The 24,586-nt window shown below is 42.2% G+C and overlaps 1 protein-coding gene and 1 non-coding gene across 9 annotated transcripts in view; one reads left to right on the forward strand and one right to left on the reverse strand.

The window, feature by feature from the left end:
• NTNG1 (netrin G1) overlaps positions 1–24,586 on the reverse strand; it is a 301,578-nt gene that overhangs the window by 136,685 nt on the left and 140,307 nt on the right. For all 8 annotated transcript variants that reach the window (XM_029063769.2, XM_029063766.2, XM_029063765.2 and 5 more), the window contains exon 3: positions 2,355–2,995. In XM_029063769.2, coding sequence (XP_028919602.1) covers positions 2,355–2,995 — 641 coding nt within the window. The remainder of the gene's footprint in view (positions 1–2,354; positions 2,996–24,586) is intronic.
• LOC114811668 lies at positions 17,970–18,080 on the forward strand. The gene has a single exon (XR_003759364.1). It is a non-coding gene; the product is annotated as a U6 spliceosomal RNA (small nuclear RNA).

Raw genomic sequence — 24,586 nt, forward strand, 5'->3', positions numbered from 1 at the left:
TAATAGCAAGGTTATGAGCTTGTGAGTCAGGAAGGATGGTGGTACTGTCTACAGAGACAGTAAAGTCAAGAGGAGGACAGGGTTTGGGTGGGATGATAAGGAGTTCTGTTTTGGACATTTTAAGTATGAATACATGTGCTGAAAAGAATTTTCAAAAGAAGAAAGTGCTTCTTTGGTATAATCCATTACCTAATAATATATCAGTGTGAGTATACACAATAATAAGTTATTTTCTAATTGGAATTTTGTGGCTTCTTGTTTGGGTTTGTGATTCCGAAATAGTGACAATTACAAAACCATTGCAAAAATTGTCATTGAATATTACATTAATAAATATATTGTGACTGTTTAAAACTGAAGGGAAAAATCAACCATTACTGATGAATGAAGGACAAATATCTAAGAAAGTCACACTTCTACAGGCATTTGTAGAAATAACTTTGATTGTTGAGGGACAACCACACCAACAGTCATTACTCATCTATTGTGCACCTAGTATATGCAGAACATTTTCCTGGGTACCTTGAGTGGAGAACAATGAATTTTGTGCTTATGATGTATGTTATTGTTATATTGCTATTATCACTGATTTGTTAAGCACTGACTATGCGTCAAGCACTGTTCTGAGTGCTGGAGTAGCTACAAATTAGCAGGTTGGTCACAGTCCCTGTCTCACATAAGGCTCACAAGTCTGAGTAGGAAGAACAGGTATTGAAACCACACCTTTCAGGTGAGGAAACTGAGGCACAGAGAAGTTAGGCGACTTGACCAAGGTGTCACAGCAAGCAATTGGCAGAGCCAGAATTAAAACTCTCGTCCTCTGATTCCTAGGCCCATGTGAAAAGATGTATATTACTGAAAACTGACATAATATATAAAGAATTCCAGACTAGACTCTACTCCATTAATTCAACAGGTTATTGATGGGTTATCAGAAACCTCCAGACATCCAGCATCAGTTTTATGGTTCTGCTGAGAAGCCAGGAAATGAATTGAGCTTATGGGGAGCTTTAGGAAGGAGATGAAGGGAAGCTCAGAGGAGGCTAGCAGAGCCAGGAGTCAGAGCTCACTCTACTGCCTCCAATCTCCCCCAGAGGGTTGCTTCATCCAGTTCTGCCACTAACATAGCAGCCAATTAATTCACGTGACTGCTTGCCAGCCGGGTGCAGTCCTTCCCCTCTTTTTATGGTTTTTGTTAAGCATCTTCTGTATACCCGGCACTGTTTTAAGCTCTGCGGGAGATACAAGGTAATCAGGTTGGACTAAGTCTATGTCCCACCTGGGGGTTACAGTCTTAATCCCCATGTTTTATGGATGAGAGAACTAAGGCTCAGAGAAGTTAAGTGATTTGCTCAAGGTCACACAGCAGACAAGTCGCAGAACTGGGACTAGAGTCCAGGTCCATCTGACTTTCAGGCCCGTGCTCTATCCACCAGGCAATGCTGCTTCTCTTCCTCTTTCTGCTGTCTTCTAACTTCACCACCATTCATGTGAAAGCACCATGTTACGGAAGAAGCATCGTGGGCTAATGGAAAGAGCATGGGCCTGGTTGTCAGAGGAATTGGGTTCTAACCCCAGCCCATTCACTTGCTTAACTTTCCTTAACTTTTCCATGCCTCAGTTTATCTGAAAATAGGTATTTGAACACCTATTTTCCCATCTGCTCAGATTGTGTGTACTATGTGGTATAGCAGCTCTGTCTGACCTATCTTGTGTCTATCCCATGCTTAGTACAATGCTTAACACATAGTAAGCACTTAAATATCACAATTATTACAGTTATTAGATGAAGTCAAAAATTCATCCTCACACGTCCAAGGATGCAGCACCATCTTAATCTGTGATGGTCTCTTCTACTCATCTTGCATAATGACACCCTCCCTCCCCCGCTCCCCACAATTGATACTTTACTCATTTCATCTCAGGGAGACTTTCATCTACTTTATGATATAGGTAGGTCACTTTTGACTCCAACTTTAGTACCAACAGAGATCGACCCAGTTTAATACCAGATAAAATAAATAGCTGAAGTCAAAGTGCTCCAATGCATTCAGAAACTAGGTTGGACTGAGGCAACGATTCATTTCAATATCTCTCTCCCCCTCTAGACTGTACACGCCTTGTGGGCAGGAAATATATCCACCAACTCTGTTACACTGTACTCTTCCAAGCACTTAGTACAGTGCTCGGCACACAGTAAGGTCTCAATGAATAAGATTAATTGATTGGTAGATCTGGGGAAAATCTTTCTGTGGAAATTTCCCGTTGTTGCCATAGTCATGATGGTGGGGGAAGGGGACTAAATTCTGTTCACCCTTAAGTATCAGACCCATCCAAGATATATAGTCTCTTACCTTCCGTGTACCTTTATGTCTGAGATTGCATAAAAGTAACGTGTCAAGTGTAGCTCGTCTACAAATATTTCCCCGGTAGCTGGCCTTAGCAGTCTTATCCTCAGGTCTGTGATGGTAAAGAAATCTCTAAGATTCTTGATCGTGTCAAGATGACCATAGAGGGAAGCCATGTTGCGAAGCCGAGGACCAGCAAAAAACGCAAATCTATCTTTGATTTCAAAGTGGATTATTTTACTATTTGTCATGTACCCCGTGGAGTACTCTTCTGTGCAAATGATCTCTAAGGCTGTTTGCTGCGATAAATCCTTCACAGATTTGGGATCCATGTGGAAAGCGTCTAAGCAGTCTGTGGCGTAATACTGATAGGGCTGCCATGTCTGTCCATAGTCAAGAGATTTTTCCAGGATCATTTGGTCTGGACGCCCCGATTCAAAGGTAATAACTATGTTATCTGTGAGCTCAATCGTTTTGTTCCAAGACAGAGTAATGTTAACCTGGAGAGGCTTGGGGTAATCCTTCCAAGTAGCAGACTGCCAAAATGTGGAGGGGTGTCTTCCTTCAAAATCAAACATCAGCTCGGGGGGGTGTGCCAGCTCTGGGGTGCTTGCATCACATTCATTATTGCACATGTAGGGGTTTCCCTATGGAAGAAGAACAAAATAGTTTTAGGCGGGGTAGAGCAAGTTTAGCATGTCACAAGGCTGTTTGGAGAGGTCCTGCGTCCTACTGCTGAATGACAAGATTAGGAAAAATATTCAGCAACTACAATGATTTCAATGGCCTTACCTACATTTTTCCCCTGCTTTAGGTTGGACCAAGGTCACAACTTCTTGGTCTTTATTTCCTTCCACAGACTTTAAAGCAAGAAAACAGGTTATTTATCCCAGACCCAGTGGACTCACAAGCTGGTCACAGAGTCAAAGCACATCGAACGACTGCCTAACAGCTCAATAATCCTGATTCCTCTCAGAAAGATGCTGCACTGAAGCGAGAAACGTTTCTTTCCAGCTCAAGTACATTCCTCAAGAGCACGATTCAAAAAAGAGTCACTTTGGGGGCAAAGTGCTTTAGAATTAACAGTGTGTGGTGCTGGCTAGATAACAATACTTCCACACGGCTTCCAGACTTCTCCTCCCTAGTCTCAAATCTATCATGCTTAACTGCGTTCCTGTTTAGTAATGGCCTCCTTTAAAGCATTTGCTTTGTTTCACCACAAATCATTAGAAATGTGGTTCACCACAAGCTTTGGGGCTGTTCCAGACTTCAGTCCGTCCATTAGCAAGAGGCCAGGGAAGCACTTCAGCAAGGTTTCACACCAAACTCTCTCTGCAATTTATCAAGACAAGATAATCCACTGCTTGATTAGGTAGGAGATGGCAGCAGCCCCAGCTGAAAGTCTGCTGAGGGGGTTGGAGTTCTGTACCATCATTAGAAAAGGGGAAAAAAAGCCAATAAGGTGAAGAGCATATTGCTCCTTGTCCTACTGACAGAGTGGAGTGAATGACTCTTCACTCTTGGTCTTTGGCTGGGCTGACTCACATGCGACCCTCTCTTCTTTCTTCCAAGGACTACTTCATCTGGGCCTCAGCTTTATCAAAAGGCAAAGAAGTCCAATCTCCCTTCTGTATCCTAATAAGTTACCAAGTACCACTTTAACTTTACCAGAGAACAGTCTGGAGTCTCACTTCTAAATGGATTAGTTGCTCCCATTTTTTTCCTTAGAGTTTTGGCATATTTTGACGTTAACTCTTAGTTTTGTCCTATACCCACTAAGCCATAGTTTCATACTCATGCCTACTGCTAAGCAATTATATGAACATGCACAAAAGAAGGCTAGGTCCCTGATTATTAATTATTCTTTTTTTTCATGTTATAATGATTGTTACCTTTCCGTGATAGGAACCATAGCCTTTCGATTGTCTTAGACAACGTGCATGATCTGCTTCTCAAGTAATGAATTTCCATTTTGGTTCCTGGCCCTGAATCATGGACATTCTTGGGTGAAATGAGAGAGGAACACTGAACCATTTGCCTTGACCTCTCTAGAGACCATTTTCTTCTACCTAGTCAGATAAATATTCTCTCTCACTCTCTCATTTCCCCATTAATGCAAATGAATCCTGAAACTGGCACCAGTTCTGGAGGCTCAAGTAGAATGTTTGAGCTGGGAAGGAAATGAGTTATTTGAAAAGCAGAATCTCTTTCTTAGCAATCTATTCTAGGCAATCAATGGAAATTGAACTAATTCCATGCAAAGCCTTATGTCACAATTCTGTTTTCTTAATTTCAGCTTCAGTATCATAATTTATAATATTTTCTTAAAAAAAAAAGAAATTAAAAATACGACCCAGATCCAGGTAGGATAGATCACCAAATGCATAGTTATTTAAACTCTCCTAAGTCTACCCCGATTAAGCCCTCATTTGCCCCTACTCCCACTCCCTCTGTGTTGCCTATGCACTTGGATCTGTATTCTTTAAGCATGTAATATTCACCCCACCTTTAAACCCTTAACACTTTTGTATTTGTAATTTATTGCAATGTCTGTCACTCCCTAGACTGTTAGGTTCGTATGCGCAGGAGCAGGACTACAAACTCTGCTATTTTGTAATTCTCCCAAGCACTTAGTACAGTGCACTGCACACAGTAAGTGCTCAATAAATACCACTGATTGATTAATACCCAGAGGTCCAATCTAAAAACTAGGAGGGATATTTTAAAAGAAGACTATCAATATTGTTGAATCTATCAAGATTGATTAATTCAAAGTATATGTAAATGTGCACTTTACATAAAACACACCTTCACTTGAAATTTACTGGGACAATAAAGCTTTTTTAAAACCTTTCAATGTAAAAAAAATCTGTATAACCAATATCTTGGAAGCTGCAATATTCTTCATGTCAAAGACTTTATCATAGGAGGTCAGAAATGTCAAAATGCAAAAAAAAAAAAAATCAAAGCTACTTGATTCACTCCATGCTTATCAGATAATTATATTATGCCATGCTGAAGGAGTATCACCACCTCTCCTCCACTGCAATTAGACAATGCAAATTAGATGCCGTGATAACTTCATGAGCAGAGACCACACCATGAAACCCAGTCAAGTGCAGAGATGTAGAGAGATACCCATAACTGAGCAATGGATGTGACCTAATTCACTGTTTCTAGAACATTAATAGAAATTAGATAAAGGTAGGTTAGCATCATTGCTTCCTCCTACCTGTCATTTGCTTTTGTTTCAATCTCCCCACACTTGACTGTGAGCTCCTTAAAGGCAGCAATCACATCCATTAGTTCAATTGTACTCTCCCAAGCTCTTGGTATGTGCACTACCCACAGTTGTTGCTCAATGAATACTGATGAACTGATCAATATATGTGGAGTCCAATTCATTTGCAGGGGGGAGGAGAAGAGAGAAAATGGCTGATGAAAATACATGAGAAAGGCCCCTTCTTGGATTATGGAGCACAGACATCTTCTAAACACAGTGATAGATTCCCAGTATAGTGTACACATCCTGGGCTGGGGTAGCCCATACACCTCTTCAACTTTTGCTTTTATTTACTTTAAACTACAGAGCTGCAATAACCTTAGTGCACTGATGCTAACGGTAGTGGGTTTGACTATTTTATAATTACAATTACATGTCAGAGCAGTGAGTTCTGATGCTCTAGGAAACTCAAATGTTATGTACCTAAACGTCCTTGTTCCTGAAGCTATGAATATCTAGTCCCACCCGCTTTGAGGTATGCAATCCCATTCCTTCCCCTATCTCTGGGACTTCTCCACCACACTGAACTCTTCTCCTGACTCCCCTGAAGGCTCTCTTATTCTATAGGTCTTTTTAAACTTTATATTTTCTTCAGTTCCAAACTATTAAAAAATAAATATTACTGATTTACCTGATTGATTATTGACTCTTGATCCTGCCCCATTTCTGCAGTGAGGATAAAATAGAATGGAGACACAGAGGGAGATTTCTTAATTCATGGAACTAAATAAACTTAGTCCCCAGAGCAAAGGAGAAAATTAAGGCAATTGTTCAGATTGCCTTATTCAGATTATTCAAACAAAATCCATAGTGGTGATAATTTGGCAGTAATGATAGTGGCTACATCAGCATTTGTGACTTTTGCAGGTATTAAAATAGTTAATACTGTATCCATTTAAAAGTCCTTATTTTTGCTCTTTAAAATTCAGATCTCAATCTGTGCTGTAGAATGCAGGGTCTTTGAATATTCCATCCTCTGTGATTAGACCACAAGGACAGATTTTTCGAAGTGCATGGATTTTCAGTGAAATAGAAGTCACACTGCCATCCCCTTTCAAAAGAACAATGACATTTCGTAGGTGTATGTGGTGTTGGGCTTTGATCCACATTCAAAAAAAAAATGTGAAGGAAGCCAAGCACAACAGATTATGACCCCCAAGTGAACTACAGAGACGATAACCAGAGGTTGACCAAATTGACAGTTCCGTCCTTCACCTGGATCCACTCTTGGTGATAATTTCAGGAGGAGAGCACTTCACTGAAATCACTGTGTAAGCAAATCATTTCACATGATAATACACACAGTACAACTATGAATATGCCAAAACAATCAATCTGCATGCCCTCTTTTTCCAGAGTCTTGAGTGCTCATTTAAAAGATTAATGATTTGATGACTATTAAAATAATTTACTGAAATACAGTGGCAGCTAGAAGAAATTAGAAAAAGAAAACACTGTAATACTTTAAAGAAATACCCTGAATCTCAACATTGCACTATAAAAATGAATGTCAGTAAGGGGAATACTTAGTGTTTGTGTAATGAGATGGTGAGGCAAAAGAGTGAGATACTACATATTTTGAGAGAAACTTGTAAAAGCAGCAGAGTGTTTCCGGTGTAATAAAGTGGGAGAGCACAGAGTGAGGGCAGATGGTAAGATATTTGTGTGTAAATATTTCACATGAATGTAATCTGAACAGTTGTTACAGTTGTTCTGATCAATATGAAAACTGTCTCTGTTAAAAAGGATTAGATTAATTAAAATTTCTAACTACTCCAACCCTGCTCTAAACCTCTTTAATACCACCAATGTAACATGGATGCAAGAAAAACAAGTTTCCTCTTCTTGCCAAAATCAAGAACAATTTCTGCTCACTCTAAGAGACTCAGGCATTAGCTGCTCTCAATAATTATTATGTGGCCAGCAGGCAGCATTAAATAGATTTTAATTTAAATTCCACAAGCAACAGCTCCTCAGCTGATCATCTATGGACAAACCAGAAACTATCGCTTTGTTAATATTTTACACCATGAAGAGTTTTCTAAATAATTAAACAGACATAGCTCCCAAATATTTTTATAATTCAAAGAGGAAGTATTGTGGTTTCTATTCAATTAAAAAAGAATGCAAGATTTTACCTTTGGGAGAATTTGTTAGGTTTTAATTAGCACATTGCAGCCAATGTGGTGTGTGGTAGTGTTATTCTGACAATCATCTTTGGGAAGTTTGGATGGCAGATGAAATTTTGGGCATGCCTTCTGAGTCCCTATTCAGAGGAAATAGGTCATTCTTCTATATAACAGAACTCCAGAATGTAATGCTTTCTTAAGCTAAAATTATTTGAGGACTCCACAAATTTCAATTTCACATTTTATCATAAACAAAACTGCTATAATGATAATAGTGGTATTTGTTAAATGCTTACTAGGTGTGAAGCACTGTAGTAAGCAATGGTGTAGGTAGAAGAGGATCAGGTCCCACATGGGGCTCACAGTCTAGGTAGGAAAGAGAACTAATCTCCATTTTTCAGATGAGGGAACTGAAGCACAGAGTTTATTTACTTGCCCAAAGTTACCGAGGAGAACATGGTGGATCTGAATTAGAAGCCCTATCCTCCCAGGACCGTGCTCTGTCCACTAGGCCATGCTATTTAAATAGGGTGCCAGGGACATTAACAATTTATTGGTTAGCATATGGGCCTGGGAGTCAGAAGGATCTGGTTTCTAATCTTAGGCTCTGCCACTTGTCTGCTCTGTGACCTTGGGCAAATCTACTAACTTCTTTTTGGCTCAGTTATCTCATATGTAAAATGGGGATTAAGACTGTGAGCCCCATGTGGGACAGGGACTGTGTCCAACCTGAGTAGCTTGTATCTACCCCAGTGCTTAGTACATTTCCTGGCACATGGTAAGCACTTAACATATACAGTTAAAAAAAACCAAACTGCTGAAAAAACAGCAGTGCATTTAGTTTCAGTCTGGTTCACTAAACACCTCACAATGGGACTATCCTACTTCCACTAAATGGAAAAAGAACTAGCAAAAGTGTCCTGACACCTGCCCATCTCACTCTCACAATACATTTATCGGAGGCAGTATGGGGGGCTTAGTTTGCTGAAGCCAACTGCAGTGCAAGAATGCAGCATAAAACGAATAGATAAAAATCAACAAATAGCCATTGTGCCGTTCATTCATTCAATTTTATGTATTGAGTGCTTACTGTGTGTAGAATACTGTACTAAGCGCTTGGGAAAGTACAGTAGACCAAAAGGAGTCAGCCAATCATATTTATTGAGCACTTACTGTGTGCAGAGCATTGTACTAAGTGCTTAGAAGAGTACAATAATATTTATTACCCTATTTATTTTGTTAATGAGGTGTACATCCCCTTGATTCTATTTATCTTGACAATGTTGTCTTGTTTTTGTTTCGTTCTGTTTTGCTCTGCCATCTGTCTCCCCCGATTAGATTGTGAGCCCGTCATTGGGCAGGGATTGCCTCTATCTGTTGCCGAACTGTACATTCCAAGCACTTAGTACAGTGCTCTGCACATAGTAAGTGCTCAATAAATACTATTGAATGAATGAATACAATAGAATATACACATTCCCTGCCCTCAATGAGCTTATAGTCTAGAGGAGCATCAGAATGCCCTGAGTCATCATAGCAAACAACTGTAAATTACACAGATTCAGACATTATTGAGGCCTTGAGGGAAAGCACTTTGAGAAGCAGTGTGACTAGTGGATAGAGAATGGTCCTGGCAGGCAGAAGGACCTGGATTCTAAACCCAGCTCTGCCTCTTGTCTGCTGTATGACCTTGGGCAAACCATTTCATTTCTCTGGGCTTCATTTACCGCATCTGTAAAATGGGCATTAAGACTGTGAGCTCCATGTAGGAAACAGACTGTGTCCAGCCTGATTAGTTTGTATCTACCCCAGTACCTGGTACATATTAAGCACTTAAATACTAAAAAGAACAAAAACAAAATGCACTTTACCTGACGTAGGTCAACTCAGAGACAGGTGACAGACAACTTTTCTGTAGAAGATTCCTCTCTTCAGAGCAATATCTTTTAACTGTAGCACTTCAGTTTTTCAGTCCTAATCATAGGCTTCTCCAATCAATGGCATTTATGGAGTGCTAACAAATTTATCTATAACTACTACTATTCATTCATTCCATTGTATTTGTCGAGCTCTCATTATGTGCAAAGCAGTGTACTAAGCACTTGGGGGAGTACAATATAACAATTACTACTACTACTAATAACTGTGGTACTTGTTAAGCTTTTGCTATATGCCAAGAACTATATTAAGTGCTGGGGTAGATACATGTTAATTAGGTCCTATATACAGCTCACAGTCTGAGAGAGAATAGGTATTGAATCCCCATTTTGCAGATGAAGGAAATGAGACACAGGGTAGTTAAATGATTGCCCAAGGTCAGGTATCAAGAGCTTGACTTTCTGTGATGTGCATTATTAAGGCATTAGAAAGGACCTCCATGATAACACAAGAGCAGCCATGAGGGACAAGTGACAAATAAACAAGGGCTCAAGATACTGACTACCAGGGAGCTCCAGGGTAGTTGACAGCAAGATTGACTCTAAGGAATTCTCTCAGAAATAAAGAAAACTTAGAGCAAAGCAAGACATGCATAGCCTCATGACTGTAACAAGGGGAGTCCCGCTGCAGCCTCCATCACGTCAGATTAAGCAAATGGCTGTGCATGTCCATACAAGTGAGATAATATTATGATAATTATTATTCTAGTTAAGTGCTTACTATTTGCTAAGCACTGTTCTAAGCACTGGGGTAGATACAAGTTAAAGTCAGACTATGACCCTGCCCCACCTAAGGCTCCCAGGCTAAATAGGAGGGAGAATTGTTCTATTGAATCCCCATTTTACAGATATGGAACCTGAATCATTGAGAAGTTAGGTGCCTTGCCCAAGGTCACAGAGTAGGCAACTAACAATGTTGGGTTTAGAACTCAGATCCTCTGACTCCAATACCCTCTGACTCCCAGACCTATGCTCTTTCCATTAGGCCATGCTGCCACATACTGATACTAACCCTGATGGTATTTAGAAGCAACTAGAAGCAGCGTGGCTCTGTGGAAAGAGCCCGGGCTTGGGAGTCAGAGGTCATGGGTTCAAATCCCAGCTCTTCCGTTTGACAGCTGTGTGACTTTGGGCAAGTCACTTCACTTCTCTGTGCCTCATTTACCTCATCTGTAAAATGGGGATGAAGACTGTGAGCCCCACGTGGGACAACTTGATCACCTTGTATCACCCCAGCACTTAGAATGGTGCTTTGCATACATAGTAAGCACTTAACAAATACCACCATTATTATTTAGAGCTATGCTGATCATTCTCCAATCCCAATTTTTACTTTCTCCACATTACCAACACTTCCCAGATCAGAGCAGAGGTCAAGAGCACTTCAACAATCTTCAGAGCTTTCTTTCCACATTAAAGAAGATGTCTTCCAAAGCCCAGGGACCCCATCTGGAAGAAGTTGCATGTCCTGTGACCCAACCTTTGAGGAAATTGGTGGTACCGTCGATGATGGGAAAAATGAAAGAACTGCTGGATCAGCTGTCTCTTCAATAGAAATCATAGTGAAAATGGCAGCATACGGTTTTCTCTAGAGCATGGAATACAGAGATGATGTTTCCCAAAATATTAAGGATCCACCATAATAACATCCTAATAAGGAAAGGTGAGAGCTGAAAGGTGAAATTGCCAACAAAAGTATCTCAGTTCTCTCAGTTGTTAGCAAGCATTTCAGCAGAATCCAACTTTACCAGCTGCAGAAGAATATATTTAGCCATGCCCTACCTGAATCACAATGTGGCTTCAGGTCCTAATGTAGTGTGGCAGGTAGTACCACTAATTAGAAATGTAGGTAGCAATAACAAGACCCTCCTAAAACATTTGGGCTCTGGGAAATTTCTCAGCAGGGGTGGTTGCCTAATTATATTGCCAGAGTCCACAGGCTAGATCACAGTACGGTCAGTCAAGACAGAGCTGGTGATCTTCTGTCTCTCTCCACAGTTGCCAATGAATCAAGCAGGGCTGAGTAGTACAACCAGTCATTTAAGACCTCTAGACTGTGAGCTCATTATGGGTGGGTAATGTGTCTGTTAATTTTGTTGTACTGTATCCTCCAAAGCACTTAGTACAGTGCTTGGCACATAGTAAATGCTCAATAAATACCACTGACTGATTGATATTGTGCCACCATTCTTAAAGATGCCGTGAAGGTATCTGAAGTTCCTGAATTGGCTGACATCTATTCTGAAGGAAGATAAAGTTGTATATAGGTCAATACCTCCTAAGTCCTATCTGCAACCAAAAATTTCCATGGCATAGTGGAAAGGACATGGATCTGGATTCTAATCCCAGCTCTGGTACTTGCTGGCTGTGTGACCTTGGGCAAGTCACTTCGCTGTGCCTCAGTATCCTCAACTGTAAAATGGTGATTAAATACCTGTTCTCCCTCCTACTTAGACTGTGAGCTCCATGTGGGATGACGAGTGGGTCCCAAGTTGATTAACCTGTATCTATCCCAGCATTTAGATAAGTAGCTTGGCCTGTAGATAGAGTACAGACCTGAGAGTCAGAAGGACCTGGGTTTTAAACCCAGCTCTGCCACTTGTCTGCTGCGAGACTTTGGGCAAGTCACTTCATTTCTCTGTGCCTCATTTTCTTCATCTGTAAAGTGGAGATTAAGATTGTGAACCCCATATGGGACATGGACTCTATCCAACCTGATTAGCCCCAGAACTTAGTACAGTGCCTGAACAAGAGTAAGGGCTTAAAAAATACCATAAATGAAAATACACAAATAAAAAACAAACATTTAGAACAGTGCTTGCTGACATAGTAAATACTTAAAAATATAGTAATAATAATAATTTTTGATTACAGAGCTAAGTCGTGCTCTCAAGAATATTGTTATGATTGTGGTTTATTATCCAATAATGCAACATAGAAAAAGAGGTCAAACCCCAGTTCAAGAAAGCCAGCATGTCCTGTGGGAGTCCACAGAGTGTGGCAATGTGGAGGCAACAAGCTACAAGTCTACAAACTACAAGTTCACAAACTGTAATGATTTGTGAGACCTGTACTGGCTCTTGATCAGCACCATCTGCATCACATATGAGCCACACTAAGCATCAAGTGGAAAAATAAACCCATCCACAATGTGGCCCTTGAATAGAGTCATCAGCCAGCATCATGTCAATGCTCAATGCAGAAACATGGGGAAGGAACTATAAGAAGAATGGATGCCAGCAGGATACCCAATCAGCTGTTATAGGCTGCTTGGATGGCAGCAGTGAACACTGTTGGAATAAGAGAATTGAGAGATCAGACTGATGTGGGGCAATCTGGAAAGATTTTCTGTATCTTAGGCAAGTACTGCACAGAGTAAATATAATAGACAAGGTAGTTGACAGAGATGCTCTCAAGGTAACCTGAGGTCCAACCTCCAGCAATATAGCCAAGGCAAGGGAAGCAGTGCGACCTAGTGGAAAGAGCATGGGCTTGAGAGTCAGATGACCTGGATTCTAATCCTGGCATCGCCACTTGTCTGTTGCGTGACCTTGGGCAAGTCATAACTTCTCTCTACCACAATTACATCATCTGTAAAATAGAGATTACAATTGTGAGCTCTATGTGGGACATGGACTGTGTCCAACACAGTTAGTTTGTATCTACCCAAGTGCTTAGTATATGATAAGCACTTAAAGACCCTAAAAAAAGGGGGGACAATAGGGAAGAGACAGCATCTTCTAAGATGCTGAGCAGCACAGTGAAAGAGGCAGTGGAGCCATAAATAGCTCCAGTCCACTGACCAGGTGACAGACATCTTGATTTAGAGAAGACTAGCAGGCAGCATGACCTAGTGGAAAGAGCTCAGGACTGGGAGTCAGAGGACCTGAGTTCTATTCCCAACTCTGCCACTTGCCGGCTGTTTAACTTGAGCTTAACTTCTCTGGGCCTTTTTCCTCATCTGTAAAATGAGTATTAACTCCTACTCTCTCCTACTTAGATTGAGAGCCCCATGTGGCTCAGGGGCTGTGTCAGATCTGATAATCTACTTCAGCACTTAATACAGTGCTTGTGATTAAAAATATCACAATTATTATCAGTCTTTGCAACTCTGCTTGTGAAACTGTGTAGCAAATCAGTCAGAGGACAGAGCAGTACTCTTTAAATATGACATGGCAATACCATTTATCTAACAGCCAGGACATGGTTCTCAGGAATCTGCCCGCAGTGTAATGGAGGAAGAGGTTTTTTGTTTTAACTTCAGTTCAAGAGTTAAAAACTGATTGCTCCTTCTCAGATGAAACCCCCTCTCATCACACCAATTCTTCCGTGGCCTAGACATGGATTTAGGACTGGATTGAGGCTGGTGCTTGTTTCAATCTGCTTTCTGTATATACTAACACCTTATGGACTTTTTTTACTCAGGAACAAAGACAGGAGGGCTTAACCTTTCTGCAGCGTGAATATTGGAAGCTATATCACAGATTACAAACCGTAATAGACACCCGAGTAAAGCCCTACAGAGGATTATGTCTGGGAATCTCAAACTGGCCGAGGGCACAGAGGTCAAGCAGGCCAGGAGTCTGAGATGAAGCCAAATTCATTCTCTAACCACGAGGAGCAGAAACATTTCTAGTCAACTGCTTCCAAATACTTAGCCTAGATATGCTAGACAAGAAAAATAAAATCAAACAAAGCTTTCTGATAGGGGCAGTAATAAAATATTATATTATGGGAATACTATGGGGAATTGGTAGAATAGTTTTATTTCCCCCAAATGGCCAAAATAAGAGATATGCTGGTCCACTAATGTGCTTTGTGGAGGATAAAAAAATAAACCAGCAAGGAAAGGGATGGATAATGGTACTAAACTGTTAATACCCTAAACCTGAAACTTAAGTTGCACGGTGGAACTTGGATCTTAAGTGAGAATCCTTTGGAGGTATTGATGAGGACAGTGGATTCTGAATCCACCTTGCTTCTCCTACACAAGATGTCTCCTTCCCTATTCCTCCCAACACTGACTGAAGAGCACATTTCCAAAAGTCAGCTGTTTAAATGAGTGTGCAATCACACAAACTCTGCTTTGCTAAATTGAGCCCTTACTTGAAGGTGACAGATTTGAAAACTCAGTTTAGAATAGAACTTCCCCAGATTTGCATTTTCCTGGATGAAATTCACCTGTTGCTTTTCTGGGTCACTTTTTTCCTCTACTTTTCAGACTTTCACAGATCCTTAACTCAATTGATCCCCTTCTCTCTCAAATTTCTCACCTCCTTCATCATTTTCCTTAGCTCTTTGGGCTTTTCCTGACCTATACCTTGAAGAATGGTCTGTTTAGCAATCACAGCATTTTCCGCTAATATAACCCCAAGCATTATTACTATCATCAACATACTCTTCATAATAACAGTAATTACAATATTTAAGAGCTTTCTATGTGTCCAGAACTGTATCCCAGAACCCCTGGGGTAGATTACAAGATAATCAGGTCAGACACACTTTCTGTCCGACATGTGACTAATAGTTCAAGAGGTTCGGGATGATATGCTATTGCATCCTCATTTTACAGGTGAGGCACACAGAAAGAAGTTAAGTGACTTGCCCATGGTCACACAGTCAACAAGTGGTGGAGCTGAGACCAGAACCCAAGTCTCCATCACTATTGCTTCTTTGAACTCACAAGAGTCTTCTTGAGCTCTTCCCCCTAATCCTGTGTCTCCATCTTCTAGCTTTTGGTCCTGAGAGGCATATGTAACGCCAGTATAAAAGGACTGGAAATAGGGCTAGCCATTTTATTCGTTCATTCATCCATTCATATTCATTGAGCGCTTACTGTGTGCAGAGCACTGTACTAAGCACTTGGAGTGTAAAATTTGGCAACAGATAGAGACAATCCCTGCCCAACAACAGGCTCACAGTCTAAAAGGGGGAGACAGAACTCTGCCCTCTCCTCCGCCAGGCAAAGCTTCTTCTCCTCCCTCATCGACACCCATGCCCGTCACCCCCGCCGATTGTTCTGGACCTTTAACTCTCTCCTTAGGCCCCCTGTTCCTCCCCCTCCCCCATCTCTCACCCCCAATGATCTGGCCACCTATTTCCTCACGAAAATCAACACGATCAGGTCTGAGCTCCCCAGTCACCCCTCCACCTCTCCCCTCCCCCGCACCAACCCCTCCCCTACTTTCCCATCCTTCCCTGCAGTATCCTCAGAGGAGATCTCCTCCCTCCTCGCAAGTGCCACCCCCTCAACCTGCGCCTCGGACCCCATTCCCTCTCACCTTCTTAAAACCATCACCCCTGCCCTCCTACCTTCCTTAACTTGTATTTTTAACCACTCAATCTCCAAGGGCTCCTTCCCCTCTGCCTTCAAACATGCCCACGTCTCCCCATCCTAAAAAAACCCGCTCTTGACCCCACTTCCCCCTCCAGTTATCGTCCTATCTCCCTACTACCCTTCCTGTCCAAAATCCTAGAACGAGTCGTCTACAATCGATGCCTAGAATTCCTTAACTCCCATTCTCTCCTAGACCCCCTCCAATCTGGCTTCCGTCCCCTCCACTCTACCGAGACTGCTCTCTCTAAGGTCACCCATGACCTCCTTCTTGCCAAATCCAATGGCTCCTACTCCATTCTAATCCTCCTTGACCTCTCTGCTGCCTTTGACACTGTCGACCATCCCCTCCTCCTCCATACCTTATCTCACCTTGGCTTCACGGACTCTGTCCTCTCCTGGTTCTCCTCTTACCTCTCAGGCCAGTCATTCTCGGTCTCCTTCGCTGGAGCCTCCTCCCCCTCCCATCCTTTAACTGTTGGAGTTCCTCAAGGGTCAGTTCTTGGCCCTCTTCTGTTCTCCATTTACACTCACTCCCTCGGTGAACTCATTCGCTCTCACGGCTTTGACTACCATCTCTACGCAGATGACACGCAGATCTACATCTCCGCCCCTGTCCTCTCCCCCTCCCTTCAGGCTCGCATCTCCTCCTGCCTCCAGGACGTCTCCACCTGGATGTCGGCCCGCCACCTAAAACTCAACATGAGCAAGACTGAGCTCCTCATCTTCCCTCCCAAACCCAGTCCTCTCCCAGACTTCTCTATCACCGTGGATGGCACGACCATCCTTCCCGTCTCTCAGGCCCGCAATCTCGGTGTCATCCTTGACTCATCCCTCTCGTTCACCCCACACATCCTATCCGTTACCAAGACCTGCCGGTTTCACCTCTACAATATCGCCAAGATCCGCCCTTTCCTCTCCACCCAAACGGCTACCTTACTATTACGGGCTCTCGTTATATCCCGGCTAGACTACTGTGTCAGCCTTCTCTCTGACCTCCCTTCCTCCTCTCTCGCCCCGCTCCGGTCTATTCTTCACTCCGCTGCCCGGCTCATCTTCCTGCAGAAACGATCTGGGCATGTCACTCCCCTTCTTAAACAACTCCAGTGGTTGCCTATCGACCTCCGCTCCAAACAAAAACTCCTCACTCTAGGCTTCAAGGCTCTCCATCACCTTGCCCCTTCCTACCTCTCCTCCCTTCTCTCTTTCTACCGCCCACCCCGCACGCTCCGCTCCTCTGCCGCCCACCTCCTCACCGTCCCTCGGTCTCATCTATCCCGCCGTCAACCCCTGGGTCACGTCCTCCCGCGGTCCTGGAACGCCCTCCCTCCTCACCTCCGCCAAACTGATTCTCTTTCCCTCTTCAAAACCCTACTTAAAAATCACCTCCTCCAAGAGGCGTTCCCAGACTGAGCTCCTCTTCCCCCTCTACTCCCTCTGCCATCCCCCCTTTACCTCTCCGCAGGTAAAGCCTCATTTTCCCCTTTTCCCTCTGCTCCTCCACCTCTCCCTTCCCATCCCCACAGCACTGTACTCGTCCGCTCAACTGTATATATTTTCATTACCCTATTTATTTTGTTAATGAATTGTACATCACCTTGATTCTATTTAGTTGCCATTGTTTTTACGAGATGTTCTTCCCCTTGACGCTGTTTATTGCCATTGTTCTTGTCTGTCCGTCTCCCCTGATTAGACTGTAAGCCCGTCAAACGGCAGGGACTGTCTCTATCTGTTGCCGACTTGTTCATCCCAAGCGCTTAGTACAGTGCTCTGCACATAATAAGCGCTCAATAAATACTATTGAATGAATGAATGAACAACAAAACAAAACAAAGACAATTTTGAAGGAGCCAGGCCATACAAAATAGCATCAGATGTTCAGGATATGAACAGGGTGAATCCCTTTATATGCAAGTGAAATCTGGATTGGAGCTGTGTTTGCTCATTTCAACAGCATATATACTAAAATTGGAATTTTATGGAGAGGATTAGAATGGTCCCCATGCAACCATGACACTCAAATTCATAAATCATTCATAAATCATTTTTTCAACTAAGCCCCCAATTCCTAATTTATTTAATGTCTGTCTCCCCTTCTAGACTGTAAGCTCGTTGTGGACAGGGAATGTGTCTGTTTATTGTTATATCGTACTCTCCCAAGCACTTTTACACTGCTCTGCACACAGTCAGTGCTCAATAAATACTAATGACGGATTAAGTCCTGCATCACCTATGCACTCCTGCCAGTTCCCCTTAAGCAGTTTGATATTCATCCCTACTCCAACCCCACAGCACTTATGCATCTATCTATGTGTGATTAATTTCAATGACTTCTCCAACTTTAGTCTGTGATCTCAGTGATCATCTATACCTACTCTTTTGTGTTATACTCTTCCAAGGGCTTAGTACTGTGCATACCATAAACACAATAAATACCACTAAGTGCTCAATAAATAGAATTGCTAGACAAAATATAGTTTATAGCCCAGATATGCTAAGGATGCTTCCTTGGTGAGCGGTTGCCCTCCTACTGCTCTTCCCACTCTCACTCCCTTCATTCTTCCTCCTGCCAGTTAGCTTCTTCTTCCCCAGTTCCCCACTACTCTAGCCCCAGGACCTACCACTCTAAATCTTTCAGTGCATCACTCCCCCTGGGCCATTCATTCATTCATTCAATTGTATTTACTAAGCACTTACTATGTGCAAAGCACTGCACTAAGTGCCTGGAATGTACAATTTGGCAACAGATAGAGACAATCCCTGCCCAACAACAGACTCACAGTCTAAACGGGAGAGATAGACAACAAAACAAAACAGAACAAAACAAGTAGTCTGGCATCAATATCATCAAGATAAATAGAATCATAGATATATAATCATTAACAAAATAAAGTAATAATATATACAAATAAGCACAAGTGCTGTGGGGAGGGGAAGGGGGAAGAGCAGAAGGAGGGAAAAAGGGAAATGGGAAGGGGAAGAGGAGAAGAGGGAAAGGGAGAGCTCAGCTATGCCTCCAGCATGAACAGCTAACTCAGATAACAACCCACCTTTTTTTCAAATTTAAGAGACAAATGAAGATTAAAATACAACAATTTAAGGCTTCCATTGACTTTGCTGAGTTTTCAAAAGATCTAGGCCTGCTTCTATTTTCCACGATAGTGGGATCTAGGTGGTCTTGCTGAGACCAAGATGCCTAAATCCCACTGCTGTGATACACACATTTTACTCACAGTTTTCATGATGGAATTGATGCATGATTCTTTCTTCAAGAATTCATAATGACTACTGTTTAAGGAGGAGGGAGAACAGGTATCCCCATTTCATAGTTGATGAAACTGAGGTACAGAGAAATTAAGTGACTTGCCCGATTACAAAGTAAGCCATTTGCAGAGCTGGGACTAGAACCCAGGTCCCTCTGACTTCCAGGTCCATGCCTAGGATTAGGGATTAGGATATAAGGGAAGACAGAGATGCAGGGAGAATGATCTTGGAGGCTAACTCCTTTCAGTAAATGTCTTGCATGCAGTGCATTTCCCAGCTGCCTGCAATAAGGGCTGGGTCTCCCTAGGAACAGATGGTTGAGGATGGAAACACCACAGACAGCTGATAGTGACCAGAGTACAGTGAATGCCTATTTCCTTCATAACCAGTGGCTGACAGTCACCATGAAGCAAATCTCCTCTAATGAAACTTAAAAACTGTTACTCATTCCTCAGATTACTTTCACTCATTTGTCACAGGTCTAAGACTGAATAAAGCTTACTTCCTGAGGCACAAGTCTTGGAAAACCAACAGTGGTGAGCAGCAGGCACATGATGGCTTCCAAGGCTGAATTCATTCCTTTCCTAAAAATTAAAAATTTTAAATAACTTTAAACAATTAAATTGACTTTTTAATAATCTTTGTATTGTTATTTCAGGGTTTTCCCAGAAAAACTGCAATGACATGAACCAACCCAAATTTTTATTTCAGAGAACAGGATAGACAGATTCGTTCCCATTTGAAAATAACCTTCCTGACAGAGACATTTTACATTGGTGTATGTGTGGGTGTGAGCTTTTGTGTGTGAGCGTGAGTGATATGAATAAAGGGTGACTGACAATCTCTTATACACTTTGCCCCTTGTTAAACTATGGCATTGGCTACCCTCACTGTCATTTCTGTTTCTGTGTGTTTCACCACCTTTTCTACTATGACAGACATCTCCTTTCTAATTGTTTTATAGCATGCCAGATTACCTGCTGTGGCTGTTTTCCGGTATTATCAGGCCCAAGTTTTATCGACTAGGCCATGCTGCTTCATTTATTAAGTACTTAGGAATTGCCAAGCACTCTGATAAGCACTGGATTAGATACAGTATAATCAGATTCATTCACTCGCATTTATTGAGTGCTTACCAGTGCTTGGGAGAGTACAATATAACAGACACATTTCCTGCCAACAAGGAGCTTACAGTCTAGAGTGGGAGACAGACATCAATACAAATAAATAAATGAATAAATAAATCCAATACACTCCTTATCTCAAAGTAGCTTGGAGTACAGGAATTTCAATCCCATTTTGCATAGGGAAACTGAGGCATGGAAAATTAAGCTCCTCGAGGGCAGGAAATGTGCACTTAGTAAAGTCTTCTGCACACAATAAAAGCCCTGATTGATTGCCCTGTTCACTGGGAATATAACGTCTTTTGGTGCATGCTCCTAGAGCACAGTCGAGGAATTTCAACTGTGCTCACAAGCTGTTGCAATGAAAGAGTTTTCCTGAAGATCAGAAACAGCATTTTGACATCAGATTCCTTATTGTATCCTCAGGCATGACTGCATAGAACAGGTTGAACAAGCCAAGCCCTAGCACCCATTCTGGCTTCTCTAGTAAAAATAATTTTCGTAGTTAAGCATTTACTATGTGCCAAAAACTGTACTCATCAGTGGAGGAGACACAAGGCAATCAGGTCAAACCCAGTCCCTGTCCCACACGGGTCTTGCAATCTCAGGATGAGGGAGAATAGGCATTTAATCCCCACTGTACAGAAGAGGAAACTGAGGCCCAGAGAAGTGAAGGGACTAGCCCAAGGTCACACAGCAGTCGAGTTGAGTGTTGGGTTTAGAACCCAAGTCTTCTGTCTCCGAGACTAGTACTCTTATCACTAAGCTAAGCTGATCCTCCACTAGTGATGGGAAAATGGCCAACCCAAAACCCAACAATTCTGGTGTGGCCAGCTATATCACTGTGGAGTAATCTTAGAGATTTGATAAACTGCTCAGAACAACCTAACAAGATTAGTAATTTCTAAAGCCCAGTTGGAATGCTTTGATAGGGTCTGAGTGGTAATGTGGGCCCTGATCTCTGCATTTATACTTGACATCTAATGGAAAATATGACCATTATATCCAGCAATAATTGGTGCTGAAATTCTGGGAGGGCACAGTTAAAGTTTTAGAGTAAATGAATCAAGAGCACTCTAGCTAGGATCTTGCCTACATTGGAGAGAATTGCGATGTCTTAGTACAGTGCCGTGCACACAGTAAGCGCTCAATAAATACGATCGAATGAATGAATGCCACTTTCCTCAAACAGCCTCGTCTTTTTCTTGAGACTGGGTACATTTTTGAAATCTTGTGCCACGTCCTCAGCATACTATCTGCTTGCTGAGGAAATACCCATGTAGGTGATTAAGCATGCATCACTCTGTCTCATCTCAGCAGACAGATCATAAGGTCTGGGAGCTTGGCCATTCTTCATGGCTCTGACGATGGCGTTGGAATGAAAGCCATGCCTTCCCACATTGGCCAGTTAACAAGCCTCAGTTGTGTCACCTGTATTATTTGTCAGGAAAAGCCTGTTAAACAGATAATTCAAGTGGGCTACAGCTCTGGGGGGCAGAGGGCAACTGAAAAGAACCTGTGGTTAGGAAATGGGAGACCATAGCCCTAGCCCCAGCATTGCCACTGGCCTGCTGTGCAGACAGTCAGTCAATCACTGTACTAAGCACTTGTGAAAGTACAGTATAACAATATAACAGGCACGTTTCCTGTCCAAGACAAGCTTACAGTCCAATTTACAGTGTCCTTAGGCAAGTTGTTTAATCTGTCAATTCCCTCACCTATAAAATGGGAGTAACGTTATCTATGTTTTCCTGCCTCAGAGGGATGTTGTATGCACAAAATGAGATTCATTGATAGGGAGTTTGGAAAATAAAAGTACTAAAAAAATACATGGCATTATTATCTCTTTAGTATTTCCTACTTGTTTGAGAGGAACCTGTAGCCATTCTTTTCAGTAAGGCTGTGTTAGTGGGCAGTGTTCATAGAAAGTCTTCAGAGAAGGAAGGAAAGAGGACTTGGTTTGGATTCTCTCTGCACACAAAACCTTAAATTTCATTAGCATGTCAGGCACATTTCTTAGATTTCCCCATAGGATGAGATGTTGACCCTTTTAGTAACCCTTTGGTCAATGCTGTGAAGATCTACAGGGTATTGATGACACATTGCTTGTCTTCTTACAGATCATTAATATCAATAGCTATATAATTCGGGCTAAATATCAGTAGGGTGCATCAACCTAATAGACATTTGACTTCCTGACCTTGTCCATGCCAAATCTAATGGACTCAACTCTCTCAATTCCCCTCAAATTCTTTCTTGCTGTATACAGGAGCTCCAGGATTATGGTTTACCATGGTTTCTCTTTTGTCTCTTGTTGCACAACTCTTGCTCACTCCCTCCTTTCTGTCTGAGATTCGTTCCCCACTTCCCGCCTGACATTCTACTGCTCTCCTTATCTTCAAGAAACTTCTGAAATTGGATCTCCTCCAGGAGGCCTGTCCTGATTAATCTCTCATCTCCCCACCTTATCTACCCCCAATATTGCCATTTCAGAACTTGGTTTCTACCACTCCAGCCTTTCCTTGATACTTAAAAACTTGCTTACTCACCTCCCAGACCTCATAGCACAAATGTACATAACTTTAAGATCTGTTACTTCCCACTACATGAAATTTATTTTAGTGTCTCTCTCCCTCATTCAGATTGTAAACTCCTTGAGGGCTTTAACATCTAATAGCTACAGTGTATTCTCAAGCACTTAGTACAGTGATCTGTCTAGGGTGAGAGCTCAATATATATTATTGATTCATTTATATGATTTTTTATAGCATTTAAGTACTTACTATGTTTCAAGCACTGTTCTAAGTTCTGGGAAGATACAAATTCATCAGGCTGGACACTTGGGGCTCATAGTCTAAGTAGGAGGGAAAACAGCTATTGAATCCTCATTTGGCAATTTAGGAAACTGAGTCACAGAGAAATTAAGTGACTAGCCTAAGGTCACACAGCAGGGAAGTGGTAGAGCTGGGATTTAAACTCAGGTCCTCCAGCTCCCTGTCTTTTTCTGCTAAGCCATGCTACTTCCAACGAAGCCTTCATCATTCAGAAATAAACATTCACAGGAGGAATTGGGATGGGGCAGGCATGTTTTTGAGCAGGGCTCCCTATGGGAAAAGTCCAGGTTTAACCCAAATCTACCTGAGGAAACCAAGCATGTGGTATAGTCTGACATGTAAGGGTGTGGCACCATGTTTTCAGACTGCCATCCATCTCTTTCCGAAGTCCACCTCAGGGCTGAGGACATAAGTCCTTTGGTCTGATTGAGGATAGACTCTCTCGAGGTGCATTTTCCTCATCCCATCTCTACTCCCCACTACTTTGCAAGACCTGCTTTAAACAAGCCCTAGAGCTTCGGGTTCACTCACCCCTAACTCTCTATGCCTCAGGGGTTCTCAGCTGCATAGCCTAGTGGAAAGAGCATAGTACTGAGAATTAGGAGATCTGAGTTCTAGTCCTGGTTCCACTTCCCCGATCTGTCATTTAACTTCTCTGGGCCTAAGTGTCCTCGTTTATAAAATGGGGATAAAAATCTGCTTTTCCTCCCTGAGACTGTGTATGTCCATTATTTTTCCCTCAGCTCCTATATGTTTTAAAACAAGTAATACCTCTGTATATGGGGATGAAGACTGTGAGCCCCACGTGGGACAACCTGATTCCCCTGTGTCTACCCCAGCGCTTAGAACAGTGCTCGGCACATAGTAAGCGCTTAACAAATACCAACATCATCATCATATATTTATGTATATATATACATACGCATATAATAATAATGTTGGTATTTGTTAAGGGCTTACTATGTGCCGAGTACTGTTCTAAGCGCTGGGGGAGATACAGGGTAATCAGGTCATCACATTTAATTCCCATTTTACAAATGAAGTAACTGAGGCACAGAGAAGTGAAGTGACTTGCCGACAGTCACACAGCTGACAAGTGCAGAGCCGGGAGTCGAATCCATGACCTCTGACTCCGAAGCCCAGGCTCTTTCCACTGAGCCACGTACACACATATTGTTGCAAACAGAACTTTTGTCAATCAATGAATCAATTTTATTCATTGAGTGCTTACTGTATTCTGACCACCATGCTAAGCATTAGGGAGAGTACAATAGAATTAGTAAATATAATCTCTGCCCTCAAGGAGCTTACAATCCAGTGAGGGAGGCAGACA

This window comes from Ornithorhynchus anatinus, chromosome 4, assembly GCF_004115215.2.
Source record: "Ornithorhynchus anatinus isolate Pmale09 chromosome 4, mOrnAna1.pri.v4, whole genome shotgun sequence".
Lineage (NCBI taxonomy): Eukaryota > Metazoa > Chordata > Mammalia > Monotremata > Ornithorhynchidae > Ornithorhynchus > Ornithorhynchus anatinus.